Below are 20,926 nucleotides of genomic sequence, written 5' to 3'. Positions count from 1 at the left end.
AAGTCGTACAAAGATTTTTATAGTACTACTTATATTAATGAAAAAACAAAAGAAAGAAAAGAAACAGTCAGATGTTTAGTAGCAGTGTAGTAGGAAAATGATTAAGCATTTTCAGCTACATGATGGTACATAGCTTAGCCTATAAATGTTCAAGTATCTTGAACCGCCTGGGTGTAGCAGTTGGTTAAGTGTCTGACTCTTCGTTTTGGCTCAGGTCATGATCTCAGGGTTGTGAGATTGAGTCCCAAATCAGGCTGCATGATCAGTGTGGAGTCTGCTCGAGGTCTCTCTCCCTCTCCCTCTTCTCCTTTGTGTGCATGCGTGCCGGTGCCCTCTCCCTCTCTCAAAATAAATAAATCTTTAAAAAAAAAAAAAGTTGAATCACTATGTTGTACACCTGAACTAATATAACACTGTATGTTAATGATACTGGAATTAAAATAAAAAAAAAGAAATATTTTCCTTTCATTAAAACATTTTTATTTTTATTTATTTTTTTTTTTAAGATTTTTATTAATTTGTCAGAGAGAGAGAGTACACACAAGCAGGCAGAGAGGCAGGCAGAGAGAGAGGAGGAAGCAGGCTCCCTGCCCAGCAAGGAGCCTGATGCGGGACTCGATCCCAGGACCCCAGGATCATGACCTGAGCCGAAGGCAACGGCTTAACCAACTGAGCCACGCAGGCGTCCCTCATTAAAACATTTTTAAAAAGTGTTCAAATTAAGAAACACTATTCATTTACTTTTATGATGTTAATTAGGTAAAAAAGGGCAGAATGCCAGATAGGTAAACTCTGATTGGTATTAGTCAGAATCACTGTCAAAATTCAGAATTGATTCTGGAGTAAATATTTTAGGTTATTGTTTCTGTAAATAGTTTATTTAAAAATTATTTTGTAAAAAATCTTACAATTATAAGAATAATATGACTGTCAAAATTAAATAAAAAATAACACTGATCGCAAAACACAGCAACTGTAAACCCCAGTACAAAATTGTAAAATACTAAAATTCCCCAAACTTTTCTCCAGTTCATTTCTTAGAGGTTGTTACTTGAACAATTTGCTGTGAATTATTTTGTTAAATTGTTTGTATGCCACACACCCCACTGACTATCTGACCCTCACAGTAATGACTACATTGAAGCAAAAGATGAATATCATATTGTATTTTGGTAAATTCTTTGACTAGAAGAAGAACTATTTTAGGAAGGAGTCTGTTGTAAGCATGACTTTTTTTTAAACTAAGACAGATGGGATCATATATAGACGCAGAAAAACAATTTAAAAAAGTGCTTAATTATGTATTTGTTGATTAGAATGGATATTAAATTTTTCAAACTTTTAATTTAGTTGACACAGGAAGGGTATTAAGATTATTCTTTTAGGGGCACCTGGGTGGCTCAGTGGGTTAAAGCCTCTGCCTTCGGCTCAGGTCATGGTCCCAGGGTTCTGGGATCCAGCCCCGCATTGGGCTCTCTGCTCAGTGGGAAGCCTGCTTCCTCCTTTCCCTCTCTCTCTCTCTCTCTCTCTCTTCTCTCTCGCTGCCTGCCTCTCTGCCTACTTGTGATCTCTGTCTGTCAAATAAATAAATTTTTAAAAAATCTTTAAAAAAAAAGATTATTCTTTTAAATACGCACCCATTTTTTGTATTTTAATATAGAAAGAATTCTTGAGATTCTGCCAAGTTGGAAAGCCATCACTTAAGGTCCGGCGGATGTCTTGGCAAAACATCTGACTTATGGGATATATGGTTATATACTACATTATGTATTAAATACCAAATTATTATACTAAACTATTTTTAAATTTCTCCTTAAGGCTTCTAGACAAGCTGCAGGAATTCCGGGGATTACTCCAACTGAAGAAAAGTGAGTAGTTACTTTTCTGGGAAATCAGTAGAGTGAACTCTTAATTTTTGGTATCAAAACTAAAACCTATTTTTAGATTACACAGGTTATTTGATTCCTTTATGTACTCTAAATTTATCTCTGGGCATACAACCTGAACTTTATTAACAGAAAGGAGGGCTGTATAAATTAAAAACTTTAATGCTTTCGGGGTTTCTGTCTGGTTCAGTCAGTAGAGCATCCAGCTCTTGATCTCAGGGTCATGAGTTTGAGCCCCATGTTGAATGTAGAGGTTACTTATAAATAAATAAATAAATAAATAAATAATGGTTAAAACACACAAATCTTAAAAAATATTTTTTCACTTTCTCAAGCCAGAGAGTATTAAAAATAGAAAGATAAGATAGAAGGTAAGAAGAAAAGAATGCCATAGCTGGTTGATGATTTAAATTAGCCTATGATGATGTTCATTGCTTTCTCAGAATGAGATGTTGCAGAAATTGGGTCATTTTCTATTGTCTAAGTCAGATGTTCCTTGTGTATCTTTCTTACTTGGCTTCAACTGTTACAGATTCTCAAAATATCAGACAAATCCATATCTAAATATATCCAAGCAGTTTGGTAATTTGTATTTCATGCACCTCCGCTCTCTTCTATTGACACAGTTAATTCAGAGTCAACTATTGTTTTTCTGGTTCTTCCAAGTTAAACTTCTTATTTTTCCAAGTTATTTTGTCAAATGTTGCTCTTTTCTCAGGGATGGTAATCTTCCAGATATTGTGAATAGTGGAAGTTTGCACGAGTTCCTGGTTAATTTGCATGAGAGATATGGGCCTGTGGTCTCCTTCTGGTTTGGCAGGCGCCTTGTGGTTAGTTTGGGCACCGTTGACGTACTGAAGCAGCATATCAACCCCAATAAGACATGTAAGTTTAATTATTTTTCTAATTGGTTGATCCTTATCTCTTAAGAATAAACATCTATAAATGAAGAGCCATACGTTGTTCATGGGTAAGAAGAGATAACATTTATTGACTGCTTTATATTATGTGCTAGGCATTATGCTAAGGTCTTTATAATTATTATCTCATTTAAGGCACAGTACTTTAAAATAATTATTTTTTTCCTTCAATTTATGGGTATATGCAATAGAATTCCCAATGTAAATTCCAACAGGATTTTTTTTTTTTTTTTTGAAAAAATAGTTCCAGGGTGCTTCTGTAGGAAACATCTAGAGAAGAATATTAATGAGGGGAATACTTATACTATCAGGCAGAGCAATGTGCTATAAACCTAGATTAATTTAAAGAATCTTGTAAGACTAGACAGATTGATGAAATAGAGTAGGTAGTCCAGTAGACAAACCAAGTATACATGATAAAGAGAGCATTTTATGATAAAGGATAAAGGTAATACATGGTTTGGGGAAACTGGTTAGCTATTGGGGAAAAATAAATCTGCATCCCTGCCTTACTCTTTATATGAAAACGAATTCCAGGCGATTAAAATTTGAAGTCCTTAAAGTATTAGGAGAAAACATGGTTAAATATTAAATTAGGGTTGGGTGTTGATAAACCTTTTCTTACCATAACATGAGATCTAGGGCATCAAGCACAAGACAGGTAAAACTGTCTGCATAAAAATGAGAAATTTCAGTACAAAAGAACACCTTAAAAAAGGATGAAAAAGAGAGAGGTGGGAAAATGTTGGCCACATATTACTACACATGCTGTGTAATAGTTGATTACTGTGTTTCTCTAAAATAAAAGGTGCCATGAAGTTTAAAAGAGATATGGGGAAACTATTTACCACCCATTATATATAAAGTAAATAAAAAATTGTGAGAAGGTAAAAATAAAATGCAGTTGTAGAAAGATGGGCAAAAACAAGGTAATTAAGAAAGAAGAAATAAAAATGGCCAGTAAGCAAATGAAGATTTCAGATGCACTAATAATTAGTGGGATACAAATAAAAATGAGAGTTTTACCTATCTGAATGGAATAGATGAAAAATATTGGCAAAACTCATTGTTGATGAGGGGATGGAGAAACATGGAATATAAATATTTTATAAACTTGGGAGAGGGCGTTGACAGGATCTTTGGCTTAGCAGTGATACCATAAGGAAGTTATAAATTAATATTCATGTAAATAATATAAATTGTATAAATATAAATATTCATGTAAATAATATAAATTGATATTCATGTAAATGAGAAAAGATGTATTAGTATTATTTACAATAAAAATTTAAGAAAGAACCTAGATGTTCATCAACAGATTAATGGATAAAGAAGATGTGGTATATATATACAATGGAATACTATGCAGCCATCAAAAGAAATGAAATCTTGCCATTTGCAATGATTTGGATGGAACTAGAGGGTATCATGCTAAGTGAAATAAGTCAATCAGAGAAAGACAATTATCATATGATCTCACTGATACGAGGAATTTGAGAGGCAGAGCAGGGGGGTCAGAGGGGGGTAGGGAGGGAAAAAAATGAAACAAGATGGGATTGGGAGGGAGACAAACCATAAGTGACTCTTAATCTCACGAAATAAACTGAGGGTTGCTGGGGGGTGGGGGGAGGGATAGGGTGGCTGGGTTATGGACACTGGGGAGGGCATGTGCTGTGGTGAGTGCTGTGAAATGTGTGAGCCTGATGATTCACAGATCTGTACACCTGGGGCAAATAAGACATTATATGTTAATAAAAAAAAATTTGAAGCAAACATAAATGTTTTCCTTTTTCTTTCTATTTTTTTGTAAGATTTTACTTCTTTGACAGAGAGAGAGAGAGAACAAGCAGGGAGAGCAGGAGAGGGAGAAGCAGGCTCCCCACCACACAGGGAGCCTGATGTGGGGCTGGATCCCAGGACTCTGGGATCATGACCCGAGGTGAAGGTAGATGCTTAACCAACTGAGCCACCCAGGCACTCCTAAACATTTTTCAGTGGCTGAATAAAGAAACATATTCAGGCTTTAATATGATGACGTAAATTTATTTTATTTTGTTCACCGGTATCTTTTATAGCCTACTATATGCCAACACTGGTTATAAGCCATACATACATAATATGTATAATATTATCTCATTTAATCCTTAGAACAACCCTATGAAATAGATATTAGTGAAAACTGAGATACAAAGAGCGTAAGTCATTGACCCTAGGTTGCCCCGCTAATTAGTGATGGAGCTAGGACTTGAAGGTAGGCAGTTTGGTCTGAGTTTGTGCTCTTAATCACCAAGTTTTCCACAACATGGAAGGATGGCTCTGTCAGGAAATACAGAGATGAGTGAAACCAGACATGGTCTCTGCTTCTGTGGAGTTTATAGTGTAATTTGGGGAGTAGGGGAAGCACGTAAACATTATTTAAATGACCACACTAATGAACTGGGTAAAGTGCTCTGAAAGAAGGGATTGTCTTCTTTATAAAATCTGACATGTGTTTTGTCTGTCTCTTTCTGTTAAGTAATGTAACAGCTATAAAAAACAATCTTGAAAATATTCAGTGGAATCTCTGTGGTGAAATTTAGATGAATTTTATATTATTTTTATTTTATTGTTTTAATTGTTTATAATGACAATGTGTTTTTTGTATGAAAAGAGTATAGTCATTAAAGAAACACTTAAAAATTAAATGAAGAAGAAAAAAGATTTCTCAACTCAGCTAAATAATTTTAACCATAATACTTGACCATTACAACAATTTTGCTTTAATAGCAGTGGAATGAGCTTTTTATAAAGTCAAAGGTACTGTTTTCATGTAGGTAGAAAACTTATGTTAAGTATTAATGATTTATAGTGGAATATGGTATTCTTGGATATGGTATTCTTGCCAATTTTTATTGCCTCTTGAACTGTTCATATCTAGAAAAGATAATGAGAGGAGTTGGGAAAAAGTTGCCATGCTGTCAGCTGCAGCCCCTGCCTCTCTGATGTGTTTGTTTTACTGCTAGAATTTTTATTGTTATAGTTTTGTTTTCTGAGTCACTACTTTGACGCACAAATGTTTAATTTGTCTGTTTCAGCGGACCCTTTTGAAACCATGCTTAAGTCATTATTAAGGTATCACTCTGGTGTTGCAAATGTAAGTGAAAACCACACAAGGAAAAAATTATATGAAAGTGGTGTGACTAACTCTCTGCGGAGTAATTTTGCTCTCCTGCTAAAGGTAAGGTGATAGGAAGTTTGGCCCAGAATTCTAGAATACAGATAATAGTATATTTTTGACTATTAGTGTGTCTCCCTTTGGTACTTTTTTCCTTATCTCTCTCTCTTTTTTTTTTAAAGATTTATTTGTTTATTTGAGTTGGAGAGAGAGAGAATGAGCATGCATGGCAAGGGGGAGAGGCAGAGGGAGAGGGAGAGTTGCAAGCAGACTCCCTACTGAGCGTGGGTCCCACTGCCGGGCTTGATCTTACAGCCCTGAGCTCATGACCTGAGCCTAAGTCAAGAGTCAGATTCTCAACTGACCGAGCCAGCCAGGACCCCTCTTATTTGTCTCTCCAAGGTGATTTTTATTCTTTGAAATTCTGAAACAAACAACAGGAATCCTGCATTCTAGGCATAGACCCTTCGGTATCTGTGGACTTGAGGTTCAAAACCCTTGCAAATAGATATTTTCAAAATGCATTTCTTATTTGATTTCTCCCTTGATCAAAAACCTCCACTGGCCTCCCTTTGCTCTTGGAATAAACTCTTGAATATTTAAAATAGTTTTATTTCATTTATTTCTTTTTTTTTTTTTAAAGATTTTATTCATTTATTTGAGACAGACAGAGACATAGAGAGCACAAGCAGGGACAGAAGCAGACTCCCTGCTGAGCCAGGAGCCCAACAGGGGCTGGATCCCAGGATCTGGAGATCATGACCTGAGCCAAAGGCAGATGCTCAGCCATCTGAGCCACTCAGGTGCCCCTATTTAATGCAGTTTTAAAGACCATTTATGATTTAGCTTGCTTACTTTTCCAGTCTCATTTCCCATTCTCTTTTGTGCTTGCTTATACTCTAGCCACACTGGTTTTCTTTTAGTTCTATTCCTTCTTCTCTCCCATCTCAAGGCCTCTGTATATCCTGTTCCCATTGCTTGGATTGTCAGTTCTCAGCACCCACACCCAGTAAATGCATGTTCATCTTTCAGCTCTTAGTTTGAATGTCACTTCCCCAGGGAAGCTGTCTCTCATCATTCCACTGTCCCTAGGTAGGTCTTTTAGTTGCTGTCATGACGGTCTGTACTTACCCTTCACAACACTTTCCAATTTGTTAATTACATTTTGGGTAATTCTTTGAATGTCTGTGTCCTAAATTGTATGCTCCATGAAGGGAGGGTCTATTTTAATTATGTCTGTATATCTGGCTCTTGGTGTAGAATGGACCCTCAGTAAAAATGAGTCTAGCTCTTTTTTTTTTCAAGAAACATTTTTCTCATCTAGCCTGGCTAACTCCTCCTCTAGTCCCCAGTGTAGTGATGTACCCCTTCTCTGTGCACCTTCTCTAAATTACAGTGACAATCTGTGTATACTTATATGACAAAAACTGATTTTCTTATCTCTCTCCCTTCTTCCATTGTGTTTTCCGTCTACTTTTTTCTAATGTGTGTGCTTCACAGAAAGTTATTTATTTTGTCCTATGTTTAATGAAGCTCATTGGAAAGTGCATTATTTTATAGTGTGAAGGTGAAGCTTGGCCAAGAAGCTTTGAATCTTGCTTCTGCCGTTTAGTGTCTGTATGATTGTGTGTTACTTAGCTTTTTTGTGAGCTTTCATTTCCGCATCTTTTTTTTTTTTTTAAGATTTTATTTATTTGACAGAGATCACAAGTAGGCAGAGAGGCAGGCAGAGAGAGAGGAGGAAGCAGGCTCCCTGCGGAGCAGAGAGCCCGATGTAGGGCTCGATCCCAGGACCCTGGGATCATGACCTGAGCTGAAGGCAGAGGCTTTAACCCACTGAGCCACCCACGCACCCCCATTTCCGCATCCTAACAACATCTACTACATTACAAATTTGCTGTGGGGATTATGTGAGACAATGATGTAAAATACCTAACAACAGGTTTTAGGACACAATAACTTCTCAAGAAATACCTCTCCTTCCCCACACCCCCCCCCCCCCGAGAAGTAGATTTTCCTGCCATTTGTTTCCTGATCATCCTTCTCCCCCAATTCTTCTGTTCTCTTAACATTTCTCCTTGCTTTTCCTGCTTCTCTGAAACACTTCCTTTTTAATGTTTCCTACTTGCATAATGCATTCCCTCTTTCATGTGTGAGTTGTTTTTGTTTGTTTGTTTGTTTTTGTTTTTGTTTAGTAAGCTCTATGCCTAACGTGGGGCTTGAACTCAGAACCCCAAGATCAGGTCACATGCTCTGCCAACAGCCAGGTGCCCCTCATGCAGGGTTTTTATAGTTGATGGGCCTATAGCTGTCTCATTTGGAGGGTTACATAGAAGACTTTTCTGACTTTTCTGTTCTGTAGAGTTAAATCCACATTCACTCCCAAGAGCATAAACACACCCCACTTCTTTTTTTTTCCCCACTTATTTTTGCATTACATAAAATAAGTAATTTTTAAAATCATGGGAAATTTAAAGGAACAGTTATAGAATAGTATAATGACCATCCATATTCTTCTCATCAGATTTTAACAGTTACCAAATTAGACTCAATCTTACTTTATCTCTGCCCCTACTTACTTCCCTTATCTTCTCTCTAGAGTATTTTAAAGCAAATTCCAGACATTATAGTAATGAGGACATGCTCTTTAAATGGCCTAGCAGTGTAACTTTTTTGAGTTATAGAATGCCTGATAGTTGTTAAGAGGATGTGTTATTGACTCTTAGCCACTTTTTAAAAATAGCATTTGATAAATGCTTAATGCCATTTTTTCCTAATCAGAGTTTTATTTGAAACTCATACTCCCTATTCAAGACTTGAGACTGGCTTGCTGAGTTTACTGGAAGCATTAATTAATACATTGGCTCCTCTCTACAGTTTTCCTCCTAAGAACAAGGCCTTTCACCGTGGCTGGATATTGATTAGTCTCTTTCCTTCCAGCACTTATGTCTACAGGGCCATCAGGAGACTTGTATACCAAATCCCCACCTTCTCGTTATTATCATTCCTATTTGGTGTCTCAGGGTTCTGTATTGACTGTGTTCATGTCAAGGTCTCTAAGCCTCTCGGGCTGCCTTCTTGGGTTGTCATGACTCTTCTGTCATCCCTCATTGTCCTCCCTGGAAGCAGTTACATTGCCTTTCTCTAAGCGTTCGCCAGTCAGGATCTTCCTTTCTATTCTGTTTAAACACCTAACATTTATCAGTAAACAACATCTTTTTGTATTTAATTGTATTTACTATCTCCAAGGAGTTTTGCCCATTTCTCCTTGCCTTGCTTTCATTGATAGGGGTACCTTTTTCTTTTTAGTAATATTTACTGTTAAAAGCCTTAATTACTCTTTCTTCTCCGCTTCAAACTAAGTTTTTCTAACTTTTTAATCTTCTATCATAGGCTCCATTTCCCAGGCTGTCACTCTTTTGTGTTGTTGCTCTGTACTCCAGATTTTTCTCCTCCTAATTAAAGGCGAATCAAGATAGAAAATTATTTCCCAATTTTCATGTTTCTTCCATTACATTTTTAAGTTTTGGTTCATCGATTGGGTCCAAATGTAAGAAGTGTGTTTCAGGTTCATATTGTCAACCCCACGGTACAAGCCTGTTACTCAGCTTAGGCACTAGTGAGAAGTGCTGCTAAATGTTTAATCGGGAAGAAAGTGATTGAACAGTGCAGCTGTCAGAGTACCGTCCTCCTGCCTCCCGAGAGACTCTGCTACCAGAGTCACCACCCCAGAATAAGTTGTATACTTCATGTTGATGTAATAAACCTTTTGCCTTTGTTTTTTGTTGTTGTTGTTGTTCAGATCTGGGTTCTGTGTTCTGATTCTTCTCTAATCCTTCAGACCTCATCCTCTTGACTTCTGGCTCCTTCCTGTCCTGACCGTCTCTGCTCCAAGGCTGTGTGTAAAGCTCCACTTTTATTCTGTGAGTGTGACATCTCTCGTCCCTATGCTAAAACCCCATATTCTCCTGTTACGTTTGGGGGGAAATTCTGATTTAACAAGTATTTTTGGGTTTTAGGATTTAGGACTGTTGTCCAGAATCCTCTTAATTGACAGCTTGTAATAGTTAATAGTGAAAATTACTGAGTTTGTTGGTTTAATTGCTTGTATGAACTCATTTAAGCCTCACAACTTAGAAGTAGGTATTGTTATTTGCCACTTTAAAAGGTGATTAAATTATTTAGTCCAGGGTCATATAACTAGTAAAGAGTAGGACCAGGATATCATCCCCGTCTGGCACATTGTTTCATTAGCTTGGTTCTGCGACCCTGGGATGTAGTTTTGCTTAGCTAGTTTTTTTCCTTTCTTTTTTCAAAATCTTTTTTAAGCTTGTGGTCACAGTAATACCCTAGTGTAAGTTGGAGTTGAAAATCATTTGCTTCTCGGAAATTCTAATAAGTTTACGATAATTACCTAAAGATTTTTTTTTGAAAAGCAAGTTTGTATTCTTTCTGAACAACTGATATATACCCTAAAATCTTATCTGTTGAATTGTAAGTCTGCCTCCAGGTACACTTTTATCTCAAGCCTTAATTCTCTGTAATATAATTAATTTTATATTAGTTGAAATTGGCTTGGTATTTTAATATGAACATCCTGAAGATGTCTAAATTATATTGTATCCTATGACATGTGATAAGATTAATGGCATATATTTTCTGGTTCTTTATACTTTGTATATCATAGATAGTCTTTACAGCTTATATATCATATGAATATAGTTGGTGAAGGAACAATCTAGCGTAGATACATTCCTCTCATTCAGCCACTGGGTAGTTCTGTCTTTCATGTAAATGCACTTTTGCCACACATGAAAAAATTGGAAGGGATTGTCAAAAAAAAAAGGAGTCTGTTAGGAATGAAAGGATTTATCACAGAATTAGACATTACTACCAATGATAAGTCAGTATGGAACACTGAACTCTCAAATGAAGTTCATCGACAGGTAGTTAGAATTTTCACCTACCGTAAACTGGTCAGGATTCACAAACTAAAAGAGATTGACGCAATCCTCTAGCAGATGTAATAGGTATATGTGCCTAGAGAAAAATCCTGCCTGAGACTTTTATAATATTTTCATTGTTTTGTAGAGGACTGTGCAAAACAAGTAGATGCAGCCATGGGCAAATCACTATGCAGTTATGTGATGCAAGTGATGGTACTGGTAACAAAATTTTTATGGCCCAAAAAAAAAAAGGGAAAAAGAAAAAAAGACTTTACCAGCACTTAATCTGTTAGTTATATAATCAGCAGTGATCTCTGGGAAAATAGTCACAGTTCAGATCTCTGATAAGTAACCCATTGTCTTAATAGGCTAGAGGATACCATTTGGGTCCCAAATTTGGTGTTCAGAAATACCATCTACAGCTTTTTTTCCTGTAATGTGTAATGTCTCATATAAGAAGGCTCACCAGAAAACTGTTTGACTACCTATCACTCAAAACTGAGGAAAGATACACCCTGAATTTCATTTAAAAACCAGCTATGTACAGAAGCTTTTACACACTATTAAGAAATATAGGGGCACCTGGGTGGCTCAGTGGGTTAAGCCTCTGCCTTCGGCTCAGGTCATGGTCTCAAGGTCCTGGGATCGAGCCCCGTATCGGGCTCTCTGCTCAGCAGGGAGCCTGCTTCCTCCTCTCTCTCTCTGCCTGCCTCTCTGCCTACTTGTGATCTCTGTCTGTCAAATAGATAAATAAAATCCTTAAAAAAAAAAAGAAAAAGAAATATAAGCTCCAAAAGAAAAATGGCTAAAGAAGTAAACATGCAGTTCATTCAAGAAAACATGTAAATGGCCTTTATGGTTACTGCTTTTTGTGTCCTGTGTAAGATATGTTTTTTTATCCTAATTATCATGAAGATAGTCATTGAAGTTTTGTTTTGAGACTTGTTCTGAGATGTGTTCTGAGAATCATCTTTCTTCTATTGTACTGTAATGTTACCTTTATCATAAACTAGGTAAATCAGACTTGATTTATGTGAAGTTATCTTCATGTATAATGGAAACTTCCAATCCATGAATGTGGAAGAGTACCCGTCCACTTACTTTGGTCTTTAGTTTTTCTTAATAATTTTTTTTTTCTTTTCAGTGTATAGGTCTTGTACATCTTTATGAAATTTACTTCTAGATACTTAGTGGGGTTTTGATGCCATCATGAATGGTAATGTTTTTAAATTTCATTTTTTGTTTTTGCTGATGTATATAATTGATTTTTGCATATTGACCTGTTAGTCATTAACCTTGCTAGATTTCTTTATTAACTCTAATGGTTTAACCTAGTGTCTGAGATTAATGGACAGTTTTATTTCTTTTCCAATTCTAATGCCTTTTCTTTCTTTTCTTGTTTTATTGCCAGACATTCTGTGACATTTTTAATGTCTTTAGGCTCTGGAGTACCTTCCCCAAGAAAAACTTGGTTAGTGTTTCTAAAGGTCTTTATCGTAGTGGGTCCAGTCAGAAGAGAGAAAGCACACAATTACTTAAATAGGAAAAGTTCAATATAAGGAATTATTAAGTATAACAGGGGATTGGAGTAGTGAGAGGTTGGCTGGTCAGAAGTGATGAGAACTCTAAAGGATATGGAAATAGCAGGTAGCAGGAGCAGTCATTGATTCTAGGGCTGAGAGGGCCCACGAGAGATCCCATGTGCCCAGGACTGAGCTCCAGACTGTTGGAGAGGGCACAGCTGTGGATGGCAACTCTTGAAATCAGATTCTTTATCATCCTCAGAGTTTGCCCTTGGTGTTTGTTGTAGGGTATTGCTGCTTGCTTTTTGAGTGTCTTTCTTGAACTGTTTTTGTAAGGTCTGTATTCTTCTCATGTGTGGCCACCGAAGCATCTGTTCGGTTAGCCTAATGATCAGCTGGTGTTTTGACAGATTTAACCTTAAACACTTGACAAAAGAAAAGTAAAAAGAAAAAATTCTCTTCTAGTATTTGTAGATTGGCTTTGCCTTTGGGCCTTCCTTTAACACTTATCTGGGCCTTTTATAAATCTACTTTTTACTTCCTACTTGTATGGAGCCAGAGGACCTGTCATATGTGAAGGTTTAGTCTTCTCAGGACTTCTTCAAGCATGTGTCCTGCTGGTATGTGTATGGCTTTCTTAATCCCCTGGTATAGACAGAAACTTTCAAAAGATTCCCACATTTATCTCTTGTCCTAACTGCTTCCTTTCCAGGCTTCTTGGTCTGTTTATTGCTTGTTCCAAGTGTTGTTTCTTGCCCCAGCTGCTGTGCCCAGTACCTGTGCCTTTAAATGTTTTCGGCAGAAGCCACCCAAGAACGCGTCCATGGGAACAGTCCAGGAATATTGGGTTGTCCAAAAGAAAGGGAGGTCTTTGCACCAGTACTTGACGGGAGCTGCCAGGCAGGTTGAGACTCATAACTACAATTCTTGGAGAATAATGTCTTTATTTCTTCCTAGTGCTCTGCACCAGGGATATGGACTGCTGTTCTCACAGCTGCTGCCTATCTGGGGTTTGGGGCTGATAGGCAAGTTGTTTAAAATGCCACAGAGCTTACTTACCACTTACCACAAAGTCGCAGCTTCTTTCTTCACTAAGCTCTACCCTGGCTGTTGTAATTTTTTTACTGCATTATAGAGTTTTTTTGGAAGCTGATTGTGAATAGTTTTAGCCAGCTCATTACTTGCTTTCGGGGAAGAGAGAATCTTGGGATTCCCTACTCCATTTTCAGTGACCATTTTGGTGACTAGTGGTGATTACACTTTTAATAACACTCCAAAGATGTCAGGTCTCTGTGGTACCTGCAGTGCTTTTGGCTTTTGGCCACCATGCTACTACTGAGCTGGGGAGAGAAGAGAGCTAGAAATAACCTTGAGTTAAAACATCAGACTCCACTGTTTTACCGAGGTGCAGTTTCTGTTGAATAGATACTTCTCAGTGGGCACTGGGTTTTTGTTAACTGCTAACACACTACAACATGGGGAGGAAAGATCCTGGCTATTTTCTGTCCCGCCCTCAGCACTGACCAACTTCAGGGAGCAAAACAGCGCCACCTAGTGGAGACCAGAGTTGCTACAACAAGCCCTGCGCCCCTGTGCCCTGCATCTCTACTAGGGCAAGTGCACCTGAGAAGGAAGCACAGCAGGCCCCACTCCCAGAAGACCATCACAGACCCCTTGCATGCACCAAATCTACTGATCATAGAGTGCCACAAAACTTCGGTTCTTGAGAAAATAGGATCTAGCTTTTTTTTTACCTCTTTTTTTTTTAAGGTTTATTTATTTATTTAATTAATTTTTTTTTAAAGTTTTTATTTATTTATTTGACAGACAGAGAGAGAGACCACAAGTAGGCAGAGAGGCAGGGGGAAGCAGGCTCCCCACTGAGTAGAGAGCCTGATGCAGGGCTCCATCCCAGGACCCTGAGATCATGACCCGAGCCAAAGGCAGTGGCTTAACCCACTGAGCCACCCAGGTGCCCCAAAAGGTTTATTTATTTTTGAGAGAGAGCAGAGGGAGGGGAAAAAGGAGAGGGAGAGTCTCAAGCAGACTTCCCGCTGAGTGCGGAGCGCAACACAAGGCTTAGCCTCATGACCTTGAGATCATGACCTGAGCCGAAATCAAGAGTTGGATGCTTAACCTACTAAGCCACCCAGGTGCCCCTTGGACCTATTCTTAATATAGCCATTACTCTTAGGAGCAGAAATGCAGTAGGCTTTCATAACTATCACACACACACACAAGCAGGTACAAAATGATAAGACAGAGGAATTGACCTCAAAAGAAAGAATGGGAAGAATTTATGGCCAAGTATTTATCAAAAATACATACAAGTAAGATGTTTGAACCAGAATTTAAAATGATAATCATAAAGATAAGCTGGGCTTGAGAAAAGCACATAATATACTAGAAAATCCCTTACTGCAGAGATAAAGGAGCTAAAAACTAGTCAGGCCGAAATAAAAAAATGCTGTAATGAAAATACAAAACCGACTGAATGCAGTGACAACAAGGATGAATGAGACAGAGGAATGAGTCAGGGATATAGAAGATAAAATTATGGAAAACAACAAAGTTGGAAAAAAGATGGTAAGAAAGGTTTTGGATCATGACTGTAGACTTAGGGAACTCACGAACTCCTTAAAGTGTAATAACATTTGTATCATAGGAGTCCCAGGAGAAAGAAAAAGAAGCAGAAGGTTTATTTGAGCAAATTATAGCTGAAAGCTTTCCTAATCTAGGGAACAAAACAGACATTGAAATCTAAGAAGCACAGAAAACTCCCATTAAGTTCAACAAAAGCCAGCCATCACCAAGACATATCATAGTGAAATTCATAAAATACACAGACAAAGGCAATAATCCTGAAAGCAGCAAGGGGAAAAGAGTGCTTAACCTCCAAGGAAGGACAGATCAGATCGAAGCAGATCTCTCCACAGCAACTTGGCAGGCCAGGTGAAAGTGGCATGATATATTTAACATGCTGGATGGGAAAAATATGCAGCCAAGACTACTTTATCCAGCAAGGCTGTCATTCAGAAGAGAAGGAGAGAGAACAAGTTTCCCAGAGAAACAAAAACTAAATGAGATTGTGACCACTAAACCAGTTCTGCAAGAAATATTAAAGGGGACTCTTTGAGTGGGGTGGCGGGGAGACCAAAAGCAACAAAGACTAGAAAGTAAGAGAGAATATCACCACAAACACCAATTTTATAGGTAACACAGTGGGACTAAATTCATCTTTCAATAATCACTCTGAAGGTAAAAAGAATAATGCTCCAATCAAAAGACATAAGGTATCAGAATTGATTAAAAAAAAAAAAAAGACCCATCTATATATGCTGCCTCTAAGAGACTCATTTTAGACCTAAGACATCTGCAGATTGAAAGTAAGGAGATAGAGAGCCATCTATCATGCTAGTGGATGCTGAAAGAAAGCCAGAGTAGTCATATTTATGCAGACAAAGTAGACTTTATTTATTTATTTATTAGATTTTATTTATTTATCTGACAGAGATCACAGGCAGGCAGGGGGCAGTGGGAAGCAGGCTCCCTGCTGAGCAGAGAGCCCGATGTAGGGCTCGATCCCAGGACTGTGAGACGATGACCTGAGCCGAAGGCAGAGGCTTAACCCACTAAGCCACCCAGGCGCCCCGACAAAGTAGATTTTAGACCAAAGACTGTAACAAGAGATGAAGAAGGGCATTCTATCATAATTAAGGGGCCTTTCAATGAGGAAGATCTAACAATTGTAAATACTTAAGTCCCCAACTTGGGAGCACCCATATATATAAGTTAATTATAAACATAAATTCATTGATGGGGTGCCTGGATGACTCGGTCAGTTAAGCGTCTGCCTTCAGTTTAGGTTATGATCCCAGGGTCCTGGGATCAAACCCCACATCAGATTCCCTGCTCAGTGAGGAGCCTGTTTCTCCCTCTTCCTCTGCCTGTTCCCCCTGCTTGTGATCTCTCTCTCTCTGTCAAATAAATAAAATCTTAAAAAAAAAAAAAGAAAGAAACCTATTGATAATACAATAATAGAAGGGAACTTTAACAGCCCTTTTATAGCAATGGACAGATCATCTAACTAGAAAATCAACAAGGAAAAATGCCTTTGAATGATGCATGGGACCAGATGGACTTAACATATATTCAGAACATTTCATTCTAAAGTAGTGGAGTATGCATTCTTTTCATACGCACATGGAACGTTCTCCAGAATAGAACACATACTGGGTCACAAATCAGCCCTGAAGAAATACAGAAAGATTGAGATCATACCATGCATATTTTCAGACCACAGTGCTATGAAGCTTGAAGTCAACCACAAGAAAAGATTTAGAAAGACCACAAATACATGGAGATTAAAGAACGTCCTAGTAAAGAATGAATGGGCTAATTAGAAATTGAAGAAGAAATAGAAAAATACATGGAAGCAAATGAAAATGAAAACAGAACAGCCTGAAACCTTTGGGATACTATAAAGGCAGTCGTAAGAGAGAAGTATATTGCAGTACAGAACTAACTCAAGAATTAAGAAAAAGGCTAACCTTAAGGAGCTAGAAAAGGAACAGCAAACAAAGCTTAAACCCAGCAGAAGGGAAATAATAAAGATGAGAGCACAAATCAATGATACAGAAATCAAAAAACCAGTAGAACAGATCAAAACTAAGTGTTGGTTTTTTGAAAGAGTTAATAAAATTTGTAACTCCCTAGCCAGACTTAACCAAAAGAGAAGAGAAAGCACCCAAATAAAAGAATCATGAATGCAAGAGGAGAGATTACAATTACAGCCAACACCACAGAAATATAAATAATCATAAGAGAGTATTATGAAAAATGTTATGCCAAAAAACTGGGCAACCTACACATTCAATGCATATATGCAATGTACACACACACACACACACACACACACACACACACACACGCACGAATATTACTCAGCCATCTAAAAACCCTAAATCTTGCCATTTGTAGCAACATGGTTGGAGCTAGAGTGTATTCTAAGCAAAATAAGTCAGAGAAAGACAAATACCATATGATTTCACTCCTATGTGGAATTTATGAAACAAAACCAATGAACGTGTGGGAAAGGGGGATTAGTGAAAGGGGGGAGGCAAACCATAAGAGACTAATTTTTTAATTAACATATGATGTATTATTAGCCCGGGGGGTACAGGTCTGTGAATCGCCAGGTTTACACTTCACAGCACTCACCATAGCACATATCTTCCCCAGTGTCTATAACCCCACCACCCTTTCCCTACCTGCCTCCCCCGGCAACCCTCAGATTGTTTTGTGAGATTAAGAGTCTTTTATGGTTTGTCTCCTTCCCAATCCCATCTTGTTTCATTTATTCTTTTCCTACCCACAAGCCCCCCACGTTGCCCCTCAACTTCTTCATATCAGAGAGATCATATGATAATTGTCTTTCTCTGATTGACTTATTTCGCTAAGCATAATACCCTACCCTCTAGTTCCATCCACGTCATCACAAATGGCAAGATTTCATTTCTTTTGATGGCTGCATAGTATTCCATTGTATATATATACCACATCTTCTTTATCCACTACTCTGTTGATGGACATCTAGGTTCTTTCCATAGTTTGGCTATTGTGGACAATGCTGCTATAAACATTCGGGTGCACGTGCCCCTTCGGGTCACTACATTTGTATCTTTAGGGTAAATACCTGGTAGTGTGATTGCTGGGTTGTAGGGTAGCTCTATTTTCAAATTTTTGAGAAACCCCCATGCTGTTTTCCAGAGTGGTTGCACCAGCTTGCATTCCCACCAACAGTGTAAGAGGGTTCCCCTTTCTCCACATCCTCACCAGCATCTGAAGAGACTTTTTTTTTTTTTTTAAGATTGATTTATTTTTTTGAGAGAGAGCATGAGTCGGGGAGAGGGGCAGCAGGAGAAGGAGAGGGAGAGAAGCAGACCCCTGCCTCTGAGCATGGAGCCTAGCTTGGATGGATCTCACAACCCTGAGGTTATGACCGGGGCCGAAATCAAGAGTCAGATGCTTAACCAATGGAGCCACTCGGGCACCCTAAGAGACTTAACAATAAATAACAAACTGAGGGTTGATGGAGGGAGATGGGTGGGGGATGGGCTAAATAGGTGACGGCTACTAAGGATGGTACTTGGGATAAGCACTGGGTATTACATGTAAGTGATAAATCATTAAATTCTGCTCCTGAAACCAGTATTATACTAATGTTAACTAACTAGAATTTAAATAGAGTTTCAGAAGCAAAAGAGAATAGTAATAGAAAACATAAACATAACAAATTTTCAAAGCTGTGATAGTGGCATATATGTAGTCAACAAAATAATGTTCAGAAAAAATCCCAAGGTCATATGGGACTCTGTATAATGAATTGCATTTCAAATTAGTGGAAAAAGATACGTACTTAATAGTGAGACAACAATGATAGCATTTTGAAAATTAAATGAACAAATAAATCAATGGAATGCACACTTTATACCAAAGTAAATTCTCCTTTATTTATTAAAGATTTTTTATTTATTTGTTTGACAGGAAGCGCACTAGTAGATAGACAGGCAGAGGGGAGGGAGAAGCAGGGCTCTCCGCCGAGCAGGGAGCCCAATGTGGGGCTTGATCCCAGGACGCTGGGATCATGACCCATGCCGAAGGCAGCTGCTTAACCAACTGAGCCACCCAGGCACCCCAAATTATCCTTTAAATGTAAGGATCAAGGTAGAGGCCCGGCATTGACATGTGCTACCTGGAATAAATTCAAACAAATGGTTCAACACTAAGATCATAAATTATGAGGATGTAGCTTTGACACATGGTGTTTGGCCTGACAACTTACTTAAAACGGATTAGATATTCAGGAGTAGACTGAGTGATGAAGAGGGTAAGATCTGGCACTTCAGTATCATGAGTGGGTGAACACTTAACACTCAGTTGGGTTTCCCAGTTTTATGCTGGAATCTGAGATGGTTGCAAGTTACATACTTTTCCTAGAGCTTTGAGGTAAAATCCCATGCTTATTAAGGAAAATAATGTTTTTTGAGGCAAAAGAACTTTGATGTTTCGATAAAGTAAATCTTAAGGATTTGTTTTATATCCATTAATATGTTTTATTTTTTCTACAAGATGCCTTTTTACCCTCAGTTTTTACCTTCCACATTTGGAACTTCTGTGATTATCTGTAGTCACTTTAAGGGTTTGTTTCCAAAATCCCTTTTCACTTTTTAGTATGAAGTTATGTGAACTTCAGTAATAACTATAGAATTCTTTAAAGATTTCTTTCTTTTAAGATTTTTTTAAAAAAGATTATTATTTATTTATTTATTTGACAGGCAGAGATCACAAGTAGGCAGAGAGAGAGAGGAAGGGAAGCAGGCTCCCTGCTGAGCAGAGAGCCCCACGCGGGGCTCGATCCCAGGACTCTGGGATCATGACCTGACCCGAAGGCAGAGGCTTTAACCCACTGAGCCACCCAGGCACCCTTTTCTTTTAAGATTTTAATTATTTGACGGAGAGAGAACACAAGCAGGGGAAATGAGAGAGGGAGAGCAGGCTTCTTATGGAGCAGGGATCCTGATGTGGGTCTGGATCCCAGGGCCCTGGGATCATGACCCGAGTTGAAGGCAGACACTTAATGACTGAGCCACCCGGGTCCCCCATAACTATAGAATTCTAAGTTTTTTAAGTATCTGGGATTATTTTGTTCATAACATGAAAGTAATTTTTAAGTTATGTAAATAAATTCTGTTTGTTTTTTTTTTTAAAGATTTTATTTATTTATTTGTCAGAGAGAGTGAGCACAGGCAGAGTGGCAGGCAGAGGCAGAGGGAGAAGCAGGCTCCCCGCTGAGCAAGGAGCCTGATGCGGGACTCGATCCCAGGATGCTGGGATCATGACCTGAGCCGAAGGCAGCCGCTTAACCAACTGAGCCACCCAGGCGTCCCAATAAATTCTATTTTGATCATTATCTTCCTGTTTTCTTCATAGGTCACCCATCTCAAAGAGTTTTTTTAAAGTATATTAACTGGTTCGGGGTGCTTGCGTGGCTCAGTCGGTTAAGTGACTGCCTTTGGCTCAGGTCATGATCCCAGGGTCCTGGGATTGAGTCCCTCATTGGGCTCATTGCTCAGCGGAGAGCCTGCTGTTCCCCTGCTTATGCTCGCTCTCCCTCTGTGTCAAACGAATAAATAAAATCTTAAAAAAAAAAAAAGTCTATTAACTGGTTTAACTCATTAATCTTGATACTATGGAATCATTAATGCTTCCCTTTCTCCAAAAAGAAGGTATTATATTCCAGATACATACTTTAAGTTGGTATAAACCTACGTGGTGAGATTCTTTTCATCTTATTCTCTTTCTCACAACACTTAATTTTAATCCTTTGTACTGTGACAAAACTTCCATGGTTTTGATATGAAAAGGAACTTAAATTTAAGTATATTGTCTCAAAAAACCTTTCCTCCATTGTGTGGCATGGGTATAATTATCTATC

The 20,926-nt window shown here is 38.2% G+C and overlaps 1 protein-coding gene across 1 annotated transcript in view; it reads left to right on the top strand.

The window, feature by feature from the left end:
• CYP20A1 (cytochrome P450 family 20 subfamily A member 1) overlaps nucleotides 1-20,926 on the top strand; it is a 58,239-nt gene that overhangs the window by 6,092 nt on the left and 31,221 nt on the right. Inside the window, exons 2-4 of the mRNA XM_080799334.1 lie at nucleotides 1,819-1,868; nucleotides 2,605-2,771; nucleotides 5,881-6,023. Of these exons, the coding sequence (XP_080655460.1) occupies nucleotides 1,819-1,868; nucleotides 2,605-2,771; nucleotides 5,881-6,023 (360 nt within the window). The remainder of the gene's footprint in view (nucleotides 1-1,818; nucleotides 1,869-2,604; nucleotides 2,772-5,880; nucleotides 6,024-20,926) is intronic.

Source organism: Martes martes (assembly GCF_963455335.1).
Source record: "Martes martes genome assembly, chromosome: 3".
Lineage (NCBI taxonomy): Eukaryota > Metazoa > Chordata > Mammalia > Carnivora > Mustelidae > Martes > Martes martes.
This window is presented reverse-complemented; position numbering and strand designations above follow the sequence as displayed.